The sequence below is a fragment of the Antechinus flavipes genome, chromosome 5, assembly GCF_016432865.1.
Source record: "Antechinus flavipes isolate AdamAnt ecotype Samford, QLD, Australia chromosome 5, AdamAnt_v2, whole genome shotgun sequence".
Taxonomy (NCBI): Eukaryota; Metazoa; Chordata; class Mammalia; order Dasyuromorphia; family Dasyuridae; genus Antechinus; species Antechinus flavipes.
Window position 1 is genome coordinate 59425351 of NC_067402.1, and position 22661 is coordinate 59448011.

A 22661-nucleotide genomic window follows, 5' to 3' on the forward strand; every position below is an offset into this window, starting at 1 on the left:
CCTAACAGGATTATTGGTGGATCCACGGGTATGCCCAATTTTTTAGCCTTTTGGGTATAATTCCAAATGGTTCTCCAGAACAGTTGGATCAGTTCACAATTCTTCCAACAGTGTATTAGTGTCTCAGTTTTCCCACAACCCCTCCAACATCCAACATTTTTCTTTTTTGTCATTTTGTCAATTTGAAAGGTGTGAGGTGCTACCTCAGAGTTATTTTAATTTTCATTTCTCTAATAGTGATTTATAGTAATTTTTCATATAACTATAGATGACTTTTTCTTTTAGTTGAAAATTGCTAGTTAAGGCTGATTTTAGAAAAGCCTGGAAAGATTCACATGAACTGATGCTGAGTGAAGCAAGCAGAACTAGGAAAGCATTGCACACTTCAAAAGCAAGATTGTGTGATCAGCTATGACAGATGTAGTTCTCAGTAATTCAGTGATCCAAAGCAAGTCCATTCACATCCAGAGAGAGACTTATGGAAATTAAATATAGATCAACACACTATTTTCACTTTTTTTTCCCCTCTTTTTTCTTTCTCATATTTTTTTCCTTTTCTGTTTTTTTTTTTTTTCTCTCTCAACATGACTCATGGAAATATGTAAAAAAATAATGAATATACATGTATAACCTAAAGAAATTTTTAAATTTTTTGAAAAAGAAAATTGCCTGTTTATATCCTTTGGCCATTTACTAGTTTGGGGATGACTTGTATTGTTTATAAGCTTGACTCATATATTTGAGAAATGAGGCCTTTATCAGAGATACTTCTTGCAAAAAAAAAAGTTCCAGTTTTTTACTTTCCTTATAATTTTGGTTGCATTGGTTTTGTTTGTGCAAAAACTACTTAATTTTCCTTAAGTTTGTAATCTGTTTTACATTTTGTAATGTTTTGCAATCTAGTTAGGGAACTTTGGGGAAGCCATTTAATATCTTTTTGCCTTAATTTCTTTATTTGTAATGTGGGATGATAATAACACCAACCTCCCAGAATTGTAGTAAATGCTATGTAAATGTTTGCAATTATTTTTATTGTCTCCTTATTACAGCTCAGTGAGTTGAGATTCTTCCTTACAATATTCATGCTGGAGGCTCCTTTTCCACAGAAACAGAAACAGATATTAGAAGAGCATTTGTTCACACTTATTCAAACTATTTACTCTATCTTAGCAAGGGAAATCATAAAGCATGCTATTAGGGATTGATAGTTCAGAACTGCTGCACATGCTGGTGTTTCCAGAATCACTCTTAGCAATCAAGCTTATCCTGTCAAGAAGGAAGCTACTACTCAGAAGGCAGTCATGACTGATGTTAACTTATAGACCAGGAAAACTACACATATACCCCAAAGCCAAATAGTCCCTTCATAGATGTTAGCTCAACATATGTGGAAACTTTTTTTACTGTATTATAGACTGAATACTATAGCTGAAAAAAGCTGATGCCACTTTGTATTAAAAAAATTGAAAAATCAATTCTCGAAAACCTAAATTTTCAGTATAAAAAATTAATTTCTTAAGTTGTATGTGTATATATGTATGTTTACGCATATGATCTGGACATTGTTAATGTGTAATTGTTTTTCTCCTTTTTTCTAAATAGAAGGAGCTTTTCTTTTGTTGTAGTTTTGGTTTTATTGGGAATTGGTTTTCTTTGAAGTATCCAATTTGCAAAGTCTGGGAAAAGTATTTCCTATAAAGAAATAAAACCTACACACGCAAACAAATCAATTCCAATCTCTACAGAGGTATATCAAAATAAGATAGAGGACAGAGAGGAAAATTTGTTCACTAAATTTCCATTAAAGCAAACCTGTAAGAAAGTTGATTGTAGAGGTATGCATGTTTAAAAAAAAAAAAAAGCAAGGGGAAAAGTGGCACCTTATTATTAAAGACTGAGAAACATAAATGGAATTCAAAGCTTGGTTTAGATTTAAGAAGTTTCATCTGTGGACCTTTTGTTTTTATTTGTCTCCCTATCCACTTTGTAGCCAAAGTTGTAAGCTGAACTAGATTCAGACGCAAGATGTCCCACTTGACCCACAGTCAACTATAGAAATTGGTTTGAACCACGACAACAGCCTTTAATGTTTGTTGGATGAATGAATGACCATGAGCAGTCTATCCAACCCTAACTGTAAGAACTGATCACTCTACCTTTTTTTTCTGATTCCATCTGGAACAAGAAGTCCTTGACCTCCCAGACTCATTCATAAGATCAGGAACTTGAACGTTGAGTGACTTCTTTGGAAGCTCCCACTAATCCATATTCAAGTTTGTTCATTTATTTATAAACTAAGGGAAATGTAATGAATGGTCAGGGGAGTTCCAGAGTCTTGCTTCATAGAGTTGTGTAAATCTGTCTCCCTCCTTCCATAAGCTACCTTTCAAAGTGCTCATGAAAATCTGTTTTGTTTTCAGTAAATATAATGTTGAATTCTCTTTGAATTATCTTGGAGTCATAAAGCAGATTTCACAATTTAAAAAATTCTCCTTAAAATTGGTTTCATATCATCCTGGTCTGATATATGAGGTAGGCATCTAAAGATTGTTGCTTAAAACCCTATGGTGAATTCCATTAAATTAATGGGAAATTGTTAAGATGTGAGTTTTGCCATTTACCACTAGGTGTCACTAGGTATTGATTTTGGGGAGTAGAGAATTGCCAGGATTTGAAATTAAAAACAATTAGGAGTAAATTGGGATAAGTCCAGAATATTCCTGTTTCTTACTTTGTGTTTCTTAAAGCATGCTATTCAAAGTGTGCCTAAGTAGGAATTGATTTTTTTTTTTTTTTTTTTGCTGAGGCAATTGGGGTTAAGTGATTTGTCCAGGGGTCACATAGCTAGGAAGGGTTAAGTATCTGAGACCACATTTGAACTCAGGTCCTCCTGACTTCAGGGCTGGTGTTCTATTCACTGCACCAACTAGCTGCCCCTGGAATTGACTCTTTTAAATGCTCTTAAATTTTGAAGTCTCCTAAACAGGTTGTTTATATGTTTGTACAAGTTGGACCTGTGCCATTAGGGCCTATGTCTACATTTTGTTATGTCTACAAAGAGTTTATTCTCATTAAACTTTTAACTTTAGAAAATTTATCTTTTTATTAGTCTTAGAATTAGGAATTATTTGCATATATTTCTCTCTACTTCTCAAGCTTTAATGATGAGTATGATTTATCATTCATGAAACCACAGTTTAATAAGACGAATTTTCGTCATAGTATCATCAAATATGGGTCAACACAGAATATCTGGGCAGAAAATAAACATGATAAAAAGACATTTCCAGGATCTTTTTTTGGGCCAGATACGATGAGATGAATATTATACCCTGGAATAATTTTTGTTTTGAGAAATTGTAGGCATATAGAAAGGGAACAAAGGCAAAAAGGAAGGGAGAGAGGGAGGAAGAAAGACGGAGTCTAGGAAGGGAAGAAGGGAGGATGGACGCAAGCATAAAATAAACATCTACTGTGTGCCAGGTTTAACACATATTACCTTATTTTGATCCTCTTAATGACCCTGAAACATAAGTCTTATTGTTATCCCACTTTATAGGTGAGGATACTGAGGCAGACCAAATTAGTCCATGTTTCCCCTCCCTGGCTTGTTTCATCACACAGTGGGACAGATAGTTCCTGGTGTTCTATGGGATCACACGCTGAACTTCTCTGCATTTGAAAGAGGAAGAGACTATGTATGGAATTATTTGATCATTAAAAAATATCCCATTTCACTCTTCTTTTAATAAGAAGGGCATTTTTATTTTTGAAACTTATCTATTTTTATTAACAGTTCCACCAGTTCCATGTTTATAATCTTGGAGTCATCTGCAAGCCTTTTCCTTCTTCCCTCCAGCCTCTTCTCTTCCATATTCAATCAGTCTTGCAAAATTCTACCTACATATGTTTCTCCATTGACATGATCATCATTCTAGTATACTCCAAGACAAAAGTAGCCTGGTCTTTCTGTATTTGGTTTCTTTTCCCTACAATTCATATCACACACAGTTGCTAGATTGTATTTCCAAAGTATAGATTTGACTGTGCCAGCCTCCTCCTTAAAAAACTCCTGCTTCTAGGATAAAATGTAGACTTATCTGGCATTTAAAAGTCTTCATAATGTAGCTCCAATCTACCTTTACAAAAGTAATACATAATATTTCTCCCTTCATTCTATGTCCTATTCAAATTGGTATATTTGTTTATGCTTTTCCCATCTTCTCTCTGCCTAGAATGCACTCTCTTCAGCTTGATGATTAAATTTAAATTGATGATCTCACATCACATAACAAGAATGAATCTTTCTCCCAAACATTTAGCATTAAAACTGTTTAGTAAATCATTTAGTATGATTTTTGACAGCTTCTTTCACAAGATTCAGCTCAAGGACCACCTTCTCCATGAAGACTGTCCTCATCTTCAAAAAAGATATTTTTAAACATATGACTTTCTCACAGTCAACTTTCTATTTTGATTTAGTGAAAATTAAGGGAACAAATCTTTCTGTCCTCCACCTCCATCCATCATTACCTCTAGTTTTCCCTCTAGTGTCATTGGATGTCATGTCATTATCCTGTGGTAATATTTTTAAGGGCTGAATTATCTCCAACATGTCAAGATACTGTAAGATTTAACTATTATATGATATTGAGCTGGGTCTTCCTGTCAAAGTCACACTAAATGATTTACTAAACAGTTTTAATGCTAAATATTTGGGGAAAGGGTTCATTTTTATATGAGATTTTAGATAATCAATTTAAATTTAATCATCAATTTAAATTCCCTTCACTGATGTAAATTTGCCACATTCTGCTCATTAATAACTTAGGGTCTTAAAGAAGTATCTTGAGGACTGAAGAAGATTAAGTGACTTGGTCAGGATCACATGACAAGCATAAAAAGCAATACTTAGGAGTATGGATATAGAATTCGAAGGGATCTGGGAATCAATGAGTCCAGCCCCTGATTTTACAGATGAAGAAACTGAGGCAAAAAGAGGCTAAGTGGCTTGCTTAGGTTAACATAGCTATTAAGTGTCTGGGAAAGGATCTGGCTTCAAGCCCAATCACCACACTGCACTGTCTAGAATTTGAATTCAGATTCTAGGACTAAGACCAGCTTTGCTGCTAAGACCAGAAACTGGTATGGACAAAGAGAGGAAATAGGATTTAATTTAATTTTTTTTTTGGTCTGGGAAAATGAGTTAGCAGAGTGTGCTTTTACCACATGGTAATAGTGGACTATTTAATAACAGTTTTGATTATTGTTGATCTGTTCTGCAGTTCTGAAAAAAAATTCTGCTCAGGTACCGGATGGCCTTCATTCACCGAGGCTCATGGCACATCTGGCTCAGATGAAAGTAAAAGCAATATCCTGAGGCGACCTGACTACTCCCTGGGATCAGCTCGAGTAGAGGTTGTTTGCAAACAGGTGCATTTACTTTAAAGTTACACAGAAATCAAAATGAGTATTTTCTTCCAGCCTTTTTGTTTACATTTCCAATTTCTTAACATCAGACCACAGGAGCTGTCTTGTGACTACTTAAAACACCTTTTTTTTTTTTTTTTTAATCACTTACAACTTAAAAAGTAATTCTGAAATGATCATTCTGTTTGGTGTTCCTTAAGTTCAGAATAATAAAAATTCATGTAGTTCTCCAGCCTTTCTTACATAGTTTTCTTCACTAGAAATAAAACCATGATGGCTCCCAAGGTATCTTTTCAAGCCTTATCTCTCCAGCTTCAGCCTTCCCTAAGAAATTAGGAGCAGAATCAGAATCTGGTTTGGGAATAGACAGAAAACTAAAAGTGATCCAGTCCACCTTTCCTCATCTCCAGGAGCTGGTTAAGGATAAATAATTAGGATGAAAGCTTTGCTATGCTTGCTATGCCTCATACTAACATTAAGGAGGAATATGCTAAGTTATTAGGAGAAAGAAGCTATAGCTGATTTTATGAGAGTATAAGCATGAGATACTGCCATCTTCATCTGTGCTATAATAGAATCTTCTCTCTCATCAGGCTTAACCCAGGTCCATATGAACAACCAGAAATTCTTTTATAGGGACAGAAAATAAACAATGTCCAGCTATAAGGAAATCTCGCAAATCAAAACAGACAATAGAAAGCCAGAAATCAGACTAAGAGTCCAAGAAAGCAAGCTGTGGACCAGGAATTCTTAAACTGAGGTTGAACTTTTTTTAATATTCTGATAACTATTATTATAACAAAATTAATCTCTTTTGTAATCCTATTTATTTTATTTTAGGCATTTTAAAACATTATTGTGAGAAGGAGGCCATATTCACAAGACAGATTAAAATTCCTGCTGGAGGCTAATGGAATTTTTTGAAAATGAAGAAACAATTCTTAACTTTTGTGCTCAATTCCTTCTGTTAATAAGAGCTCTCATGGAGGCTTGTAGCTTTCTGGAAATTCATTCCCACTCAAAAACCATTTATTAAGCATTTATTTGATATCAGGTATCAGATGCTAGGTACTAAGAATACAAAGACAAGAATAAAAACTATCCCCTTCTTAAATAATCCAAAAAAATAGCAAATAGTGTCAAAGTAAAGTTTGAGTGCAGTAAGGGAACTGGAAGATGAGATTCTGTTTGTTTCACTTTTGGTCTAGGTCTGTGGTTAGAGCTGTGGTTTCATGTAGCAAACTCTAAATGAAGGAAATCCCTTCAGAAATGGAAGTCAATCATCTGTTCTGCAATTGAAGAACTAAGAGAGCTCCCTGGGCTGCAAGTGACTTGTCCAGGACCACATAGCTAATATGTGTTCAAAAGTAGAACTTGAACCCAGATCTTCTGTCTATGGCTTACTGTCTATGGCACCATATTGCCATTATGAAGGATATCATGTTATTAAGTTCTTTGGAAGATCAAAAGGAAACTATTAAAGGTAATTAACGGTAAAGGTAAAATAAAGGTAACTGAGAAAATAGTAGCTGTAGAGACTTTGTTCCAAGGGGTGACTCACTTGCTCGAGGAAATAATTCCTCAAAAGAGCCAATTATCAAAGTTTCAGTGTGAGCACTTATACCTCAGAAATCAAAAAATGCTACCAATCAGGATTTGAATTATTGCTCTGTTAAATATCTAGACTTAAGAAAGTGATAGGAAAATTGTTAGTGATATAGACCAAAAGTGTGTTGGGTTTTTGGAAGGGCAATTTAACATTTACCAACACATTTCTGAGGGAGGAAATACATTTAGAAATAAAGGTGACATTACAACAAAAGACATCACTAAACATTTATTTAAAATAATTGTTTTGCTTTTATCTGAATGAGGCTGTAGACACTTCTAGGTTACTAATAATGAGGGTTTTTTGGTTTTATTTTTGACAGTGTGAAGCTCACTTAGGCCATGTGTTTCCAGATGGGCCTGAACCTACTGGACAGAGATTTTGCATCAACAGTGTGGCACTGACATTTAAACCAAGTTTAAACTGATCTCAAAATCTGAAGAGGCGAAACATGGTTTAGGGGAAGGAATACTGCATTCAATGTCTGGAGAATTGAAGGTTCAAATCTTAATCAGAGGCAAATAAATCCCAAAACTTTCCTGAGCTTCAGTCTCTTCGTCTATAAAATGGAAGTGATAGTTCCTGTACTACCTATCTTCAGTGTGAAATTACAGTGACATATTTTTAAGTAAAGTTCTTTGTAAGTTTTAAAAGGCTACATAAATGTTAACTCTTTTAAATAATTTTCTTAATAGTAAATAAATGAAAAATCATTAAGTAATTTAAAATTTTATTTCCACTGTGCTAAACACATTATTATTAAACACTAAGGATATAAAATACAAAAAGCAAAATAATCACTGCCCTTAAGAAACTTATATTCTAATAGGAGAAAACAACATATTATAAGGGAGTGTTGGCCAGAGATGACTTTTTTCCCAAATAAGCTAACACATATAAAAGCACTTTTGAAACCTTAAAACACTATAAATATTGACACAATTGATAGAGCAATCACTTTGTGCTGGATGCTGGAGATTACACAATTTTGTATATGTATGTGAATACATACATACATACATATGTATAGTGTATATAGCCTCTGTCAACTTTTATATTCTCTGGGTTTTTAAAAAATTATGTTTATATAGATATACATTTACATATATGTGTAGGTATATATACATGTGTTTATGTCTTTCTGTGTTTTTGTGCATGTCCAGCTATGGTTGTGTTATAAAATTATAAATCACTTTAATGAATCATTATAATTCCGTTATAGGAAATATAAAGCACTATTAAAGTCCACAAATTGAATTTCCTGAACATATTTTTATTCATTCCAAAGCCTTTGATGGCACTTTCATTAGACTTGGCAACAGCATAGACAGTGTCAATTATAAGTTCCAAGCTCTTGTTTTTAAATTCTTTTCTAATCATTGAGAGACAAATTACTTATTTCTGAAGTAAGTGTGTGTGTGTGTGTGTGTGTGTGTGTGTGTGTGTGTTGCTTATTGCTATACAAGGGGCTATATAAAGTACTAAACTATGTAAGTCAACAGAAAATTTCATTCAAATTGACAAAGACAGATGAGCTAAGAATTGTTTTCCAGTGTTGCAGAATAACTCTCAACAAATACCTGCATATTCCCAGGAATAGCTTGATATACCAATAAGTTGATTATAGAATTAGGAGAAAGCCTAGAGCATAAAAGAGGGGGTTTACTGGGTTGGCCTCTACTTTTTTCCATGGGTGAGTTGTTACTGTTAACTTTCATTATTACATAGCCAATGTGTTCTGCATATTGGAGGAGGTATAGAGCAAACTAAGATAGAATTCTTTCCTTCAAGAACCTTACAAATTACTTTGGGAATATTTTCCAATCCAATAAAACATTGATTAAGCACCTACTATCCAGGTTCTCTATTAAGCATTGTTGAAACAGTAATTTAAAAAAAAAGCCATTCTCTGCCCTTGAGGTGTTAGCAATTTAATATAGAGAGGCAACAAAATTTAAAGAATAAAAAAATAAATAAGAGATCATACAATTTAAAATTTTGTTACATTTTAACAGTGCTTTTCCATTTCTTTAGCAGCATAGAAACTGAGTGGGGCAAGGATAATTAAACTAAGAAGTTACCAGTTGTTAAGACATCTTATACTCTCTGCTTTAGGTTTTGTGTTCATCTCCCTAAATAATGATTCTTTTGAACTACATTTGGGATAACTAGCATGTTAAGGAAGGTGTTAATTATGGTTTTAATAAGGGTCTAAGTACAGTGTGTGTCATCATATTACATAGCTGGACATTGTTATTAGGGTGGCCTAAAAAAATCAGTTAATAAATTAAAGAACAGACACAGGATTAATTTAGAATGTACACCTCCTCCCCATCCTCTCCAGTTGTCAGAGGAGTTAATATGCCAAAACATGAAGGCATGTTGCGTAATTTTGGGCAGTTTCTCCTGTACCCAAGAACACCATTGTATCCTGGGACTGGTTTGAGAGAAGATAATAGAAAGTCATGTCCTTGTACTTCTTCCACAGAATGACCTAGGAACAATCCACAAAGAAGGATTAGATTGAGTCTGTTTTAAAGCCATTCATTCATTCATCCATTCTTATCAAACCTTCATTACTGATTATGGTTAAGAGATTATACTAGGCACAGGAGAAAAAAGATAAATAATAATGAACCTGCGAATAATAAAGCAGATAAGTCATATAATAAGGGACTGACTTTGGAATAAGGGACCTCAATTCTAATATTGGTTATGTCACGACTACTCTCTGACTTTGAGCTAATACCTTTATTAGTTCAGGCCAATTTCCTTGTGTATAAAATGAATGAGATCAGACAGTACACAAGATACCATTCAGCTCTAAATATATGATCTGATATTATATATAAAAATGCTAAGAACCTAGATTCATGCTTAAGATGAATAGGAGAGGGATAAGCTGGAGCCGAACCTATGAGGAGGTTACTGCAACAGGCAGGTTAGAACCAGGAAGGCCTTTTATTTGTCATAATGACAAAAAGAAAAAGAGAAAAGTCTGATTACAACAAGATGAAGGAAAAAAAAAACTTTGAAAATCTGAAGAACATGTAATTAGTGTGTGTGGGGGGAAATAAAATATCATATTAAAAAAATCTGAAGAACTGTGATCAACATAATAGCCAACCAGGACTCCAGAAGATCAAAGATAAATGTTCATTTCTAATTCTAGGCAAAGAAAGGATAAAATAGAGGTATAAAATTAGACATGCAGATTCAGGCAAAGACAATGGCAGATTTGTTTTGCTTGACTACCATTATTTATTACAAGGATCAGCTTTTGCTGGGGCAGGAGGGGGAGCAGTAAAGTTATGTGAAGAAAAGGAGAGGGGGTAAGTTATAGAAATTCCAAGAAAAACAACAATAAGCATATTAAGCACCTACTATTTGCAAGACACTTTGCTAAATACTATGTATACAAAGAAAAATCTGAAAGATTTTAAGGAGCTCACAGTTTAATGGAAGAAACTATATATAAGCAAATAACTATGTACAGATAAGATATATAGAGGATAAGTTAGAGATAATCAATAGAAGGAAGTCACTATTTGCATTAAGGATGATCAAGAAAGACTTCTTGTAGAAGTTGGGATTTTAGCTGGGATTTGAAGGAACCAGGGAAACCAGAAGACAGACATGAGGAAGGAGAGAATTCCAGAAATGTGAGACAGCCAATGAAAATGCATGGTTAAGAGATGGAAAACAGCATAAAGACCAATATCTCTATCTTGTAGAGTGAAGGGGAGAGCAAGACTCAAGAAAGGAAGAGCCAGGTTATTAATGGCTTCCAAACCCAAAATGATTTTATTTGATTTTGGAGCTAATAGAAAGACACTGGAATTTATTGAAGGAGTGGGGTGGGGTAACAGACCTGTGCTTCAGGAAGATCAATTTGATAGCTGAGCAGAGAATGGACTGGGATGGAGAGAGACAAGGTAAAGACAGAAGGGAAAGAAGAAAAATATCAATGAAACATGTTTAAAATATAACAAAAGAGACTAGTATCAAGAAAATACAATGTTGAAACCTCAAATGATATTATAAAGCAGTAATCATCAAAGCCACTTAAAAATAGAAAGGTAAATTAATGAAACAGACTAGGAAAAGGAAGAATCAGAAATAAGTGAATTAAAAAACTTTAATGTTTTTCAATTAATATGAAAATTTAAATAACATTAGGAAGAATTCTCTATTTGATAATTTCTGGGGAGACTTAAATATAGTCTGGTAGAAATCAGGCTTAGACAAATATCCCATACTATAAATTCAAAATGGATACATGATCTGAATATTAAAATCATACCAAGAAGTAAAACAAACCATTTACTTTTCACAGCTATGGGAAGGAAAAGCAGGTGATATAAAAATAAAGAATCTCAATTAAAATTATTTTTAAATAAACAAAAAGGTGAAAGGAAAGTTGAAAGGGGACATAAATAAGCAAGTTAGCTTTGGAGCTACTATTTAAAATGTTTCCATACATATAAATATATATTAGTTTAAACAAATATGTAATAGTCCCATTTGGTGCATACACAACACCTTTTTTCTCTGTATATAGAAATATTTCTATTTGTTGATTTTTTTGTCACTCATAATAAAAAATCAAAAGACAGTCAAGAAAAATTGACTTGATTTTGGAATACTAGTGAGAGTATACACAACGTTAATGAAAATATCATTAATAAAAAAAATGGCACAGATTGGGGGTGGGGAGAGGAGAGATTGTGAGCTCAGTTTTAGATTACTCTTTCCCAGAAATTTAGAAAAGCAATGAAAGTCAACATCAATAACACACTCAATATGGTGCATACTGTGTTTGGATTGAAGAGCAAGTTTTTTAAAATTAATAATGACCCACAGGATGGCATAAAGTTTTTTATTGCCATATCAGCAACTTTCCCATGGGTAACTAAGAAGAGTCTTTTTGGTGAAAGGTAAATTCTCAACATGAGAAGTGTCATTTGATTAATCCATCAGTAATTGGTCCAGAGGGATCCATTTTAATCCTGCCTAAATTCCTTGAGATCACTTTCCTACTCAAGTCTTAGAGCAGAAAAAGAGTAATCATATGTCTCCTTAGAATTAAGTTACATACAAGACCCTCAGAGAGATCCGATTGAGAAGGCATTCTTGACTATGGATATTTGAGAGTCAGCTTTAATTTCTCCATTCAGTGAAGTAATAGAAAGAATATTGGACCTAGAATTAGGAGAGTGTGGGTTCAAATACTGCCTCCAATACCTAATAGGTACTCCTAGAGCTGAGATCCAAGGCTAAGCCACTTGATCTTGTCTTCTAGATCTCAGATTCCTCATTTGTAAAATTATGGTAATAATAGCATCCACTTCATAGGATTTTTTGTGACTTAAATGACCTAATGTACTTAAAAAACACTTTGCAACCTTAATACCAACCAATGGGTTCAAATCTCATCTTTGATACTTAACTCATTACTTGTGTCACCCTTGACCAAGTAGGGGCTTAGTTTCCTCATCTTTAAAATGAGAGGACTGTACAATAGCCTTTGAGTCAAGACCCCTCTCTTCCAATTCTAAATCTATGATTCCCATGACCTAAGAACCACAGAGAGATGGTTCTATGTCATTCAGAATAACATAAGTGCTAATGTTAATTGCTCCCCCCCCCATTTCACTACATCATTTAGTGTCATAAACAAAAGAATAATTAACGTTATATTTGGGCACTGATTAGATACTGATGGGGAAGGATAATAGAAGGGAGGGTGGAGAGAATATTCCTAAGTAATCGGTACATATGACTGATTAGAAAAACTGTTTACGAACTTATTTTTTCCTAGCATTTGGCCCTTGAAGTAATTTTCTATGTGAATGTTAAAAGCCAGATGAAAAAATAAATAAAACGACCCTGATTACTCTTCTTTGTGCTTCAATCAGCAGCATGTCAGTTTCTGAATAAACTTTAATTCCTTTGCTACGCCTGTAGACAAGGAAATTTGCACCACAATTTTTAAAATTCCCTGTTAGGGGTCTTAAGAACAATTAGCAATTAAAATAATCCTACATTTCTGCTTCACAAGCACAGTTGGCAGAATTGATTTGACAATCACATGTGCCACCCCAGTCAGTTTTGTTAGCTTCGAGATCCATCTATAATTCCTTGCTCCAATATGCGTTCCTGTGTGGAAATACTCAGGACTTCTAATACCAATAAGCCATGGAGAAAAACTGGCTATGCAGGAAAGGCTCCGAGGGAAATCTTAGAAACGGATGGAGTCAGGAGCGCATTGATCAACCTATCCTCATTGGGAGATAATTATCAGAATGCCTGAAAGGGACCCTAAGTCTTCTGCTCCCCTTTACACTTAGTGACCATCATAGAGTGACCAAAAGGAGAGCAGAAAGTGCTAAGGCTCATATACTTTTTTAGATCACCTATAAATAGTCATTTAACTGTAGATTCTAGAAGTATGAGATCAATCAGTTGTGTGTCATCATCAAAAGAATTGGTTCTATTGATAATAACTAGCATTTATACAGCACTTTAAGGCTTGCATATGTTATTTTATTTGATCCTCAAAGTCACCTTTTTAAAGCAGGTTAGTATTAATCCCATTTTACAAATGAGGAAACTGAGAATGAGAGGGATTGGGTGTCATGCTTTAGCAAGTATCTAAGACAAGATCTGCCCCCCAAGCCCAGCACTCTATCCCCTTCACCATCTACCTATCTCATGCAGTGGTAGCAAGGAAAAGCACAAGGCATTTCATAGGATCCGACACCATTTCTAATTACAACATAAGCATAATCCGCTACCAGCCTTGGGAGCCTTCTTGGACAGAGAGACCTCGGGAGGGGACCCGGGAGAGATGGCGAGGAAGGCGGGGAAGGCAAGGCATGGCTCCAGAGGTGGAGGAGCTTCTCCTGCCTCCAAATCCACTCCAAATCCACACCTGGGAGCACTTGGGCTCCGTGTCCGGAGAGAAAGAAGCCCAGCCCCGCGGAGCCGGGGGCAGCGCCGGGACACGGACCGCTGGGACAGCCCCGACTCCAAGGGCCAGTGCCCGCAGGCAGAGGCCGCGCAGCAGCTCGGGACGCTCCCCACACACTTAAAGACCCGGGAAAAGACGAAAATGCTAGAGACACAAAGCTTCTCTTCTTTCTTTTCTTTTCTTTTTTTTTTTTCCTTCTTCCGTTCTCCTATCTTATATTGCTCTCATCTCCTTCCTTTTCTCTTTCCCATCCTCTCTCTCTTCCTGCTCTCGTCTCTTTGTCTTATCTCTCTCTGTCCTGTCTCTGTGTGTGTCTCTGTCTCTCTGTCTAGTATCTGTGTCTCTGTTCCTGTTTTTCTCTCTAGTTCTCTTGTCCTGTTGTCTCTCTATATTTATATCTCTGTGTCTTTCTCTCTGTTTTCTGTCTCTCTGTGTGTTTCTCATTTTCTCTCCCCCTTCTCTTCCTGCTTCTCTCCCTCCCCTCTTTTCCTCCCTCCCCTCTCTCTCACTCCTTCTTTTTCTCCTTCCTGTATTTTCCCTCCCTCCCTTTTTCTCTTTCCCGCCTTTTCTCTCTCTTTCTCTGTACTCCCTCTTTTCCTCCCCCTTCCCTCCCTTCCCTCTTCTCTTTCACATATGTCTTAAGTAAAAATATAAAATAGGTGAATTATTAGGAGCCTAAATTTAGAGCTTAAAAGAAGGTTGTAAGATTAGGTCATCTGGCTCAATAGTCTCAATTTGCAGATGAAAAAACTTGAGTTCCATAAAGGTCAAAAGCCACATAGGTAATGAATGGGTTGAATCTAGATTTGAAGACAGGTTCTTATGGTTTGATGATGTATTAAATGCCCAGATAACTCAATGAAATTCTTGAACAGGTTCTGCCTGTCTTTTCTTGTCAGTGTCTGATCCAGATTCATCTTTTCCTTCTTTTCTCCCTTTCAGCAAAGTTTATTTGTCCTACAGACAATTCCTTTTTTTCTCCTTTGAGGCTAACTCACCGGTACTTAGGAGATAATGGCAGCTAATAGAATAATGTATTATTATTTCCCAGGGAATATGTTTTCATTAAAGAAGAGATCTCTTAGAGTAAGGTAGTATTTTACTATAAAGAAATGTCAAAAAGGTTAGAATCTGTCACTGAGCAGATGTGAGGATTTTTTTCTCAATTTGCTCTGTTTTTAATTTTCAGTATTATTTTCAGTTCTAAATTTTTCCCTTCACCACTCCCTTCCATATTCATTGAGAAAGCAAGAAATACAATGGGAGGCAGAGATATTTTTAGGAAAATATGGTAGGCTGCCCTCCACAAAGTTCACCTCAAAAAGTTAGGTATATAACTTTTTGTTATATCCTTATTTTGTTATATCTCATAGTTTCTATGTCCTGAGCATCCTACTTTTCAATTAGTTATCTGCTGTGGCTTTAAAAATCCATACCTTGATCTCAGACACAAAATTATAAGCAAATATTCACAAGGCTAGATTCAGAACTAAATAAATCCTTGCTTTAGAAAGAGTGACCTAAAGAGATGATAATTTTCCTTTTACCTGCACCTGGTCTGTTCCTCCTCCTGAGATGTAGAGCCATTGGTCCTATAATATCTTTCCTTGCTTCCTCTTCCTCCTTCTGGAGCAGTAACAATTTAGACAACTGCAAAGATAAAATGGATATATATAGAAACTTGAGAAACAGCAAACCCATAAAAGTATAGAGCACTGCTGTTAGGCCTCTGGTATGGCTGTAATTTAAGACAATGGGGACTTCTCCAAAAGAACAGAATGCACTGACATAATGGCTAATATCAGTATAATGGGAGTGGTTCATGCCAGTATAAGTCCTGCCTCCCACCCATTTTGATCTCCACTCCATGCACATAGCGTAGTGAATCCTTACACATTGTCACTTTCTTCTGATGCTTTGATATAAATCAATTTCCTTAACATTTTATTTTTTTTCAAATATTCATGAAACTTCCCCCAATCAACCAAAGACATGAACATAATATAGGAACAAGAATATTGCATTTGTTTTATTTCTTTTGCCTGGCATGTAAGGCCTTCCACAATTATTCCAGCCTTATTTCTTACCTCTGTGTAATACAATTTATTTTTCCCAATTACATGTTAAAACAATTTTAATGTTTTTTTGTTTGTTTTGAGTTCCAAATACCATCTTTCCTTCCTCCCCTTTCCCTCTCCCTGAGATGGTAAGCAATTCACCATAGATTATATATGTGCAATCATGTTAAACATTTTCATATTAGTCATTTTAGAAGGAAGGAAGGAAAGAAGGGAGAGGGAAGGAGGGAGGGAGGAAGGAAGGAAAGAAGGAAGAAAGAAAAAAGGAAGAAAAAGAAAGAAAGAAAGAAAGAAAGGGAGGGAGGGAAGAAAAAAAAAGGTGCCATCTATATTTAGACAATATCAGTTGTTTCTCTGGAAACAGCATATTCTATTATGAATTCTTTGGGATTACCTTGGATCATTATATTGCTGAGATAGTGAAGCTATTAGTTTTTCATCAAACAATATTGTTGTTTACTATGTACAATGTTCTTCTGGTTCTGCTCACTTTACTGTGCATCAATTCATATGCCTTTCAAGATTTTTCTGAAACCATTCTAACATTCTAACTCTTTTATTTTTCTCCATAGTATTTTATTTTTCCAAATATGTGTAATTTTTGTAAGACTTTGTGTTCCAGATTTTTCTCCCTCCCTCACCTCTCTCCTCCCCAAGACAGCAAACAAACTGATATAGGTTAAATATGTGCAATCCTTTTAAATATATTTCCATTATTTGTCATGTTGGGCAAGAAAAATCAATCCAAACGAGAGAAAACCAGGAGAAACAAACAAATAAACAAAAAAGATGAAAATACTATGCTTGAATCAATATTCAATCTCCAAAGTTCTGTTTGTGGATGGCATTTTCTATTCCAAGTCTATTGAAATTGCCTTGAATTCACCACGTTGCTGAGGAGAGCCAACTTAACGTACACTAGGATTCTATAACAGTTATATGCCATAACTTGTTCAATCATTCCTCAATGGATTAATCTCCTTAATTTCCAGTTCTTAGCTACCATTAAAAAAGCTTGTATAAAATAATTTAGACAAATAATACAAATCTGCAAATGAATCCCTTCCTCCCCCCAAAAATCTTCCTTCTCTCCCGCCTCTATGCTTAATGTCCTTCTCTTCATTCTTCACCTATGGAAGGGAGCTGGATTTGAATTCTAGATGTGCAAAATTTCCCATCTGTAGGACTTTGGGTACTTCATTTCACCTGTTGTGGACCTGTTCTTAGGGAGATTTGGACTAAATGTCATCAGAGCCACCTTCCAGCTCTGAATCTATGGATATTTCTGATGCTATTACTTTCTTTCCATGATTTAAAGCCTCCATGAAGCAAACCTGCTCTAGGAAACTTTCCCAGATTCCTTCTGTACATCCTTCTCCCCAGATCTCCCACACTAATGTGTATGTATAACTAACTATTAATACTTTGAAAATAAATGTAGTATATCTCACCCTGCCCCCCCTCCATCCCCCTCCAAGTACCTAGTACACACTTTTAGATGTTTAAGGTTTCCTTGTAGGAGCATACAATCATAGAGTTAAATTCAAGGTCATCCAATGAGTCCCTCTCATTTGACAAGAAATGGAGGCCCAAGAGAGAATATATGACTTGCCTACAGTCACAAAGACAGTGAGCATCAGACAGAGTTGATAGTCACTTCATTTTCCAAAGAAAAAGAACCCTGTGATTTGAGTTGGAGGATTCCTGCCTCTTGTGTAATTAAACTTAGGCAAAATTGGCTTAATCTTTTGATGTGGAAGATGGAATAAGCACCTTCACCTTTCCAGCTCTGTATGTTCCTCTGAAACATGAACCCCAGGAATTCAGAGCTGGTCAGACTTCATCCCCCTCATTTTGTAGGTGAGGAGGCTGTGTTTCCTAGAAGGGAATGACTTTTTTTTTTAGTGTTGGATTCATTTATTTATTTTTAGATCCTCATTTTCTCTTTCTTTTTCTTTTTTGCTTTTTTTTAAATTACAGCTTTTTATTTACAAAACATATGCATGGGTAATTTTTCAACATTGCAAAAACTTCTGTTCCAAGCTTTTCCCCTCCTTCCTTCCACCCCCTCCCCTAGATGGCAGGTAGTCCAATACCTGTTAAATATGTTAAAGTATATGTTAAATACAATATATGTATACATATTTCTACAGTTATCTTGCTGCACAAGAAAAATTAGATTTAGAAAGAAGGTAAAAATAACCTGAGAAGGAAAACAAAAATGCATGCAAACAATAACAGAAAGAGTGGAGAAAGTAGAAATGCTATGTTGTGGTCCACATTCATTTCTCACAGTTCTTTCTCTGGATGTAGCTGGTTCTCTTCATTACTGAACAAGTTGAAATGATTTGGATCATCTCATTGTTGAAGAGGGCCACTCCCATCAGAATTGATCATCATATAGTCTTGTTGTTGCCGTGTATAATGATCTCCTGGTTCTGCTTATTTCACTTAGCATCAGTTCGTTTAAGTCTCTCCAAGCCTCTCTGTATTCATTCTGCTGGTCATTTCTTATAGAACAAATAATATTCTATAACAATTATATACCCCAATTTATTCAGCCATTCTCCAATTGATGGGCATCCACTCACTTTCCAGTTTCTGGCCACTACAAAAAGGGCTGCCACAAACATTCTTGCACATACAGGTCCCTTTCCCTTTTTTAGGATCTCTTTGGGATATAAGCCCAGTAGTAACACTGCTGGATCAAAGGGTATGTAGTTTGATAACTTTTTTGAGCATAGTTTCAAATTGCTCTCCAGAATGGTTGGATTAGTTCACAATTCCACTAACAATGCAGCAGTGTCCCAGTTTTACCCTCCAACATTCATCATTATCTTTTCCTGTCATCTTAGCCAATCTGACAGGTGTGTAGTGGTCTCTCAGGGTTAACTTAATTTGCTTTTCTCTGATCAATAATGATTTGGAGTACCTTTTCATATGATTAGAAATAGTTTTAATTTCTTCATCCAAAAATTGTCTGTTCATATCCTTTGGCCATTTATCAATTAGAGAATGGCTTGATTTCTTATAAATTAGTCTCAATTCTCTATGTATTTTGGAAATGAGGCCTTTATCTGAACCTTTTACGTAAAAATGTTTTCCCAGTTTATTGCTTCTCTTATAATCTTGTCTGTGTTAGTTTTGTTTGTACAAAAACTTTTTAACTTGATATAATCAAAATTTTCTATTTTGTGATCAATAATGATCTCTAGTTCTTCTTTGATTACAAATTCTTTCCTCTTCCACAGGTCTGAGAGGTAAACTATCCTACGTCCTTCTAATTTATATAACATCATTCTTTATGCCTAGATCATGAACTCATTCTGACCTTATCTTGGTGAACAATGTTATAAGTATGGGTCCATACCAAGTTTCTGCCATACTCATTTCCAATTTTCCCAGGAGTTTTTCAAACAATGAGTTCTTATCCCCAAAACTGGGGTCTTTGGGTTTGTCAAACACTAGATTACTATAGTTATTGATTATTTTGTCCTGTGAACCTAACCTATTCCACTGATCAACTAGTCTATTTCTTAGCCAATACTAAATGGTTTTGATGACCACTGCTTTATAATATAGTTTTAGATCTGGTACCACTAGGCCATCTTGTTTTTTTTTTCCTTAGTAGGGAATGACTTTTTCAAAGTCACACAAGCCAACTAATTCATATGGCTCATGGGTCCCATCAAATATTTCAGAGAAGAACCCTGGCATTGGATCATGAAGCAGACAGTTCCATTTCTGTAGCTAGACAACACTGGACAAATCATTTGAGCCTCTTAGTGCCCAAAACATCTAAGACTATTAAACTGCTGATCACATACCCATAGGGAACTAGCCTAGTGAAATCATAGTCCACTTTTTAAAAACTCTTCATTATACTCAGCCTTATCCATTTTCAAATAAAATTAGGCATTTCCCATCACTTCCATTTGTGAGTTTTTAGGAGCATAAGATCCCTTCAGATCCTGCTTGTGTACGTCCAATCTAAAATTGCCAATTGTCTTAATGTCTCCAGGCTGTGCAACAATGCACATGTGCACACGCACACACATGGACATTTCTATTCAGAACAGAAGAACAACTGAGGAAACATGAAAAACTTACTGAATCTTTCCCCCAACGAAACTGAGATAACTCCTTGGTTGCCGAATGGTCCACTAGATGTGGATCCTTCTGAGCAGTGTAACGAGGAATGATGCTATACTCTGGCAAGAGACCGTGGGTTCCTTTTTCTAAGTTGTCCACTGCAATACAATCCAGAATGAACCCCTTTTCCCTTCTCCTCAAGTCAGAGGCAGATGGCTTAAATATTTTTGATAGACACCATTTCCTTCTCTTAGGCATCAGCACTGCTCTCCAAGGAGTTGAGCTTGGGAGAGATAAGGTGTGAGAGAATAGAATTAAAAGCTTGAAGTTGGGTCAGAGTAAGTGTGTTGCTGAACCCCGGCTGTGCTGACCAGTCTTTATGCTGACAACAAAAAGCATGGTTGCTTTGGGAAGTTTGTCTGAGTCCAATGCTACTTCTGCTTTCCACCCATGAAAGAAGTTCTTCTAGGTCCAGCAGTTGGTGTGGTGGATAGGATAATGGAAATCCCTCAGGGGGTCTTGCCAACCTCATGCCTTTTCCTCTTGACCTTTGTGCCCCCAACAAAGGGAGCTTCACATGACTTCAAAGCTGAACCAATAATGTTTCTATCCGATGTCACTGAGGGTCTGGGAAATAGCCAATTGAAAGAGGATGCAAGATGGTGGGCAAATACTCAGCTGTTGAATTACCAAATGGAATTATTTGGATCTTATTCCATTCTGTGAAGAGAATTGCAGAGAAAGGGAGTAGGTTTTTTCCCCTTGTGCAGAACCATATTTTTCCTTGTTGGACAGACTGGCAGGAGTCTTTTCTGAGACCTTCAGCTCCAAACCTCTATGGACTCATGAACTTGCTGAGTGACCTTGAATAAATCACTTCATAAGGTTCCCCTACTTCTATGGAAAGCAGATGACCCCTACTTTCAAGGCTGTCACACTGGGGTAGCCAAAGACTTAAGTAGCACTTTTTAAAAAAAAAAAGGCACTGTGAAGTTCAAAGTATCAGTGGCTAGTTGAATCAGCAGGGTCCTTCTGTTCTTTTTCTAAAGGTAAAACCTAGCTACTTTCCATGGAGACCTACTGTCCTTTTTTTCAGGTGCCCTCATTCAGTGATACTTTATCAGTGAGATATGTTCCCTTTCTCTTTCTTAGTTTTCAAAATTATTTGGTTTAATTCTCAACTCCACTCTGACCACTGGAACAGGCAGGCAGCTACTGAGTTGAGGGGAGGTGGAGGTTAGAACTTATTGGCAAAGGCCATCCCTCTGACCATGGGTCACGGTGTAAAGAATGTTGGAATGGGGAGACAACAGTCAAGAGGAGAGGACCTTTCCAACCTGTAATTCCCTAGCTTCTGTGTTTCTATAGAACTTACTTATGGATACCAGAAATCCAGAGAAACCAAAAGCTAGAAATGATTTTGACTGGCAATGACACTGCCACTGTCACAGTATGAGAGTCAGGAAAACATTGGATTGAAATCAGCTTCATGTATTTAACAAGTTGGGTGATTCTGGGTAATTCTCTTTTTTTTTTTTTTTTTGATTACTTCAGGAATATTTATTTATTTATTTTTCTATTGAGCAAGATTTCTTTTTTTTTTTTTTTAAATAACTTTTTATTGATATAACTCATGCCAGGGTAATTTTTTTACAACATTATCCCTTGCATTCACTTCTGTTCCGATTTTTCCCCTCCCTCCCTCCACTCCCTCCCCCAGATGGCAAGCAATCCTTTACATGTTGAATAGGTTACAGTATATCCTGGATACAATATATGTGTGCAGAACCAAACAGTTTTCTTGTTGCACAGGGAGAATTGAATTCAGAAGGTATAAATAATCCGGGAAGAAAAACAAAAAATGCAAGCAGTTTATATTCATCTCCCAGTGTTCTTTCTTTGGGTGTAGCTGCTTCTGCCCATCTTTGATCAATTGAAACTGAATTAGCTCTCTTTATCGAAGAGATACACTTCCATCTGGGTAATTCTCTTAATCTCTCAGAACCTCAATTTCCACATTTGTAAAGTGGGAATAATGATTAAGTTGCTGTGAGCCTCCTAAAAAGAGAGAGACTGTTACAGAGGAAAAACTATGCCTCTGATACTAGGTTCTGTACCATCACTAGCACTTATCACTTATGTCATCTTGGGAAAGTCATTTAGTCTTCTTGAACCCGATATTGGGTGAAATGAAGGACTTTACTAAATAGTCTAAGGTCTGTTTTAATTCCAAATCTGTAATCTTCAAGGGGAAAAATAGAGCATAATATGTGAAAATGGAAATGTTAATTATTCTCTCCAGTTCTCATACAATTCTCATACAAGCACAAACACCAAGCAATAACTGTTTCTTTAGCTTTATCATTACCTGAAGCATTATGGCATGGTGCTACACTCAGCTTTTGTGATTGATCTGGTTTTCAATAGCAATCTGTTTTTTGTGCTTTGATAAAAATTACCCAAGAATTCTTGGGTATTT

The 22661-nt window shown here is 35.8% G+C and overlaps 1 protein-coding gene across 1 annotated transcript in view; it reads left to right on the plus strand.

Annotated features, from left to right (window-relative positions):
• The window catches only part of MSRB2 (methionine sulfoxide reductase B2), a 29024-nt gene extending 21252 nt beyond the window's left edge, over nucleotides 1-7772 (plus strand). Inside the window, exons 4-5 of the mRNA XM_052000457.1 lie at nucleotides 5286-5433; nucleotides 7362-7772. Of these exons, the coding sequence (XP_051856417.1) occupies nucleotides 5286-5433; nucleotides 7362-7466 (253 nt within the window). The 3' untranslated portion in view covers nucleotides 7467-7772. The remainder of the gene's footprint in view (nucleotides 1-5285; nucleotides 5434-7361) is intronic.
• Nucleotides 7773-22661: the final 14889 nt, after the last annotated feature.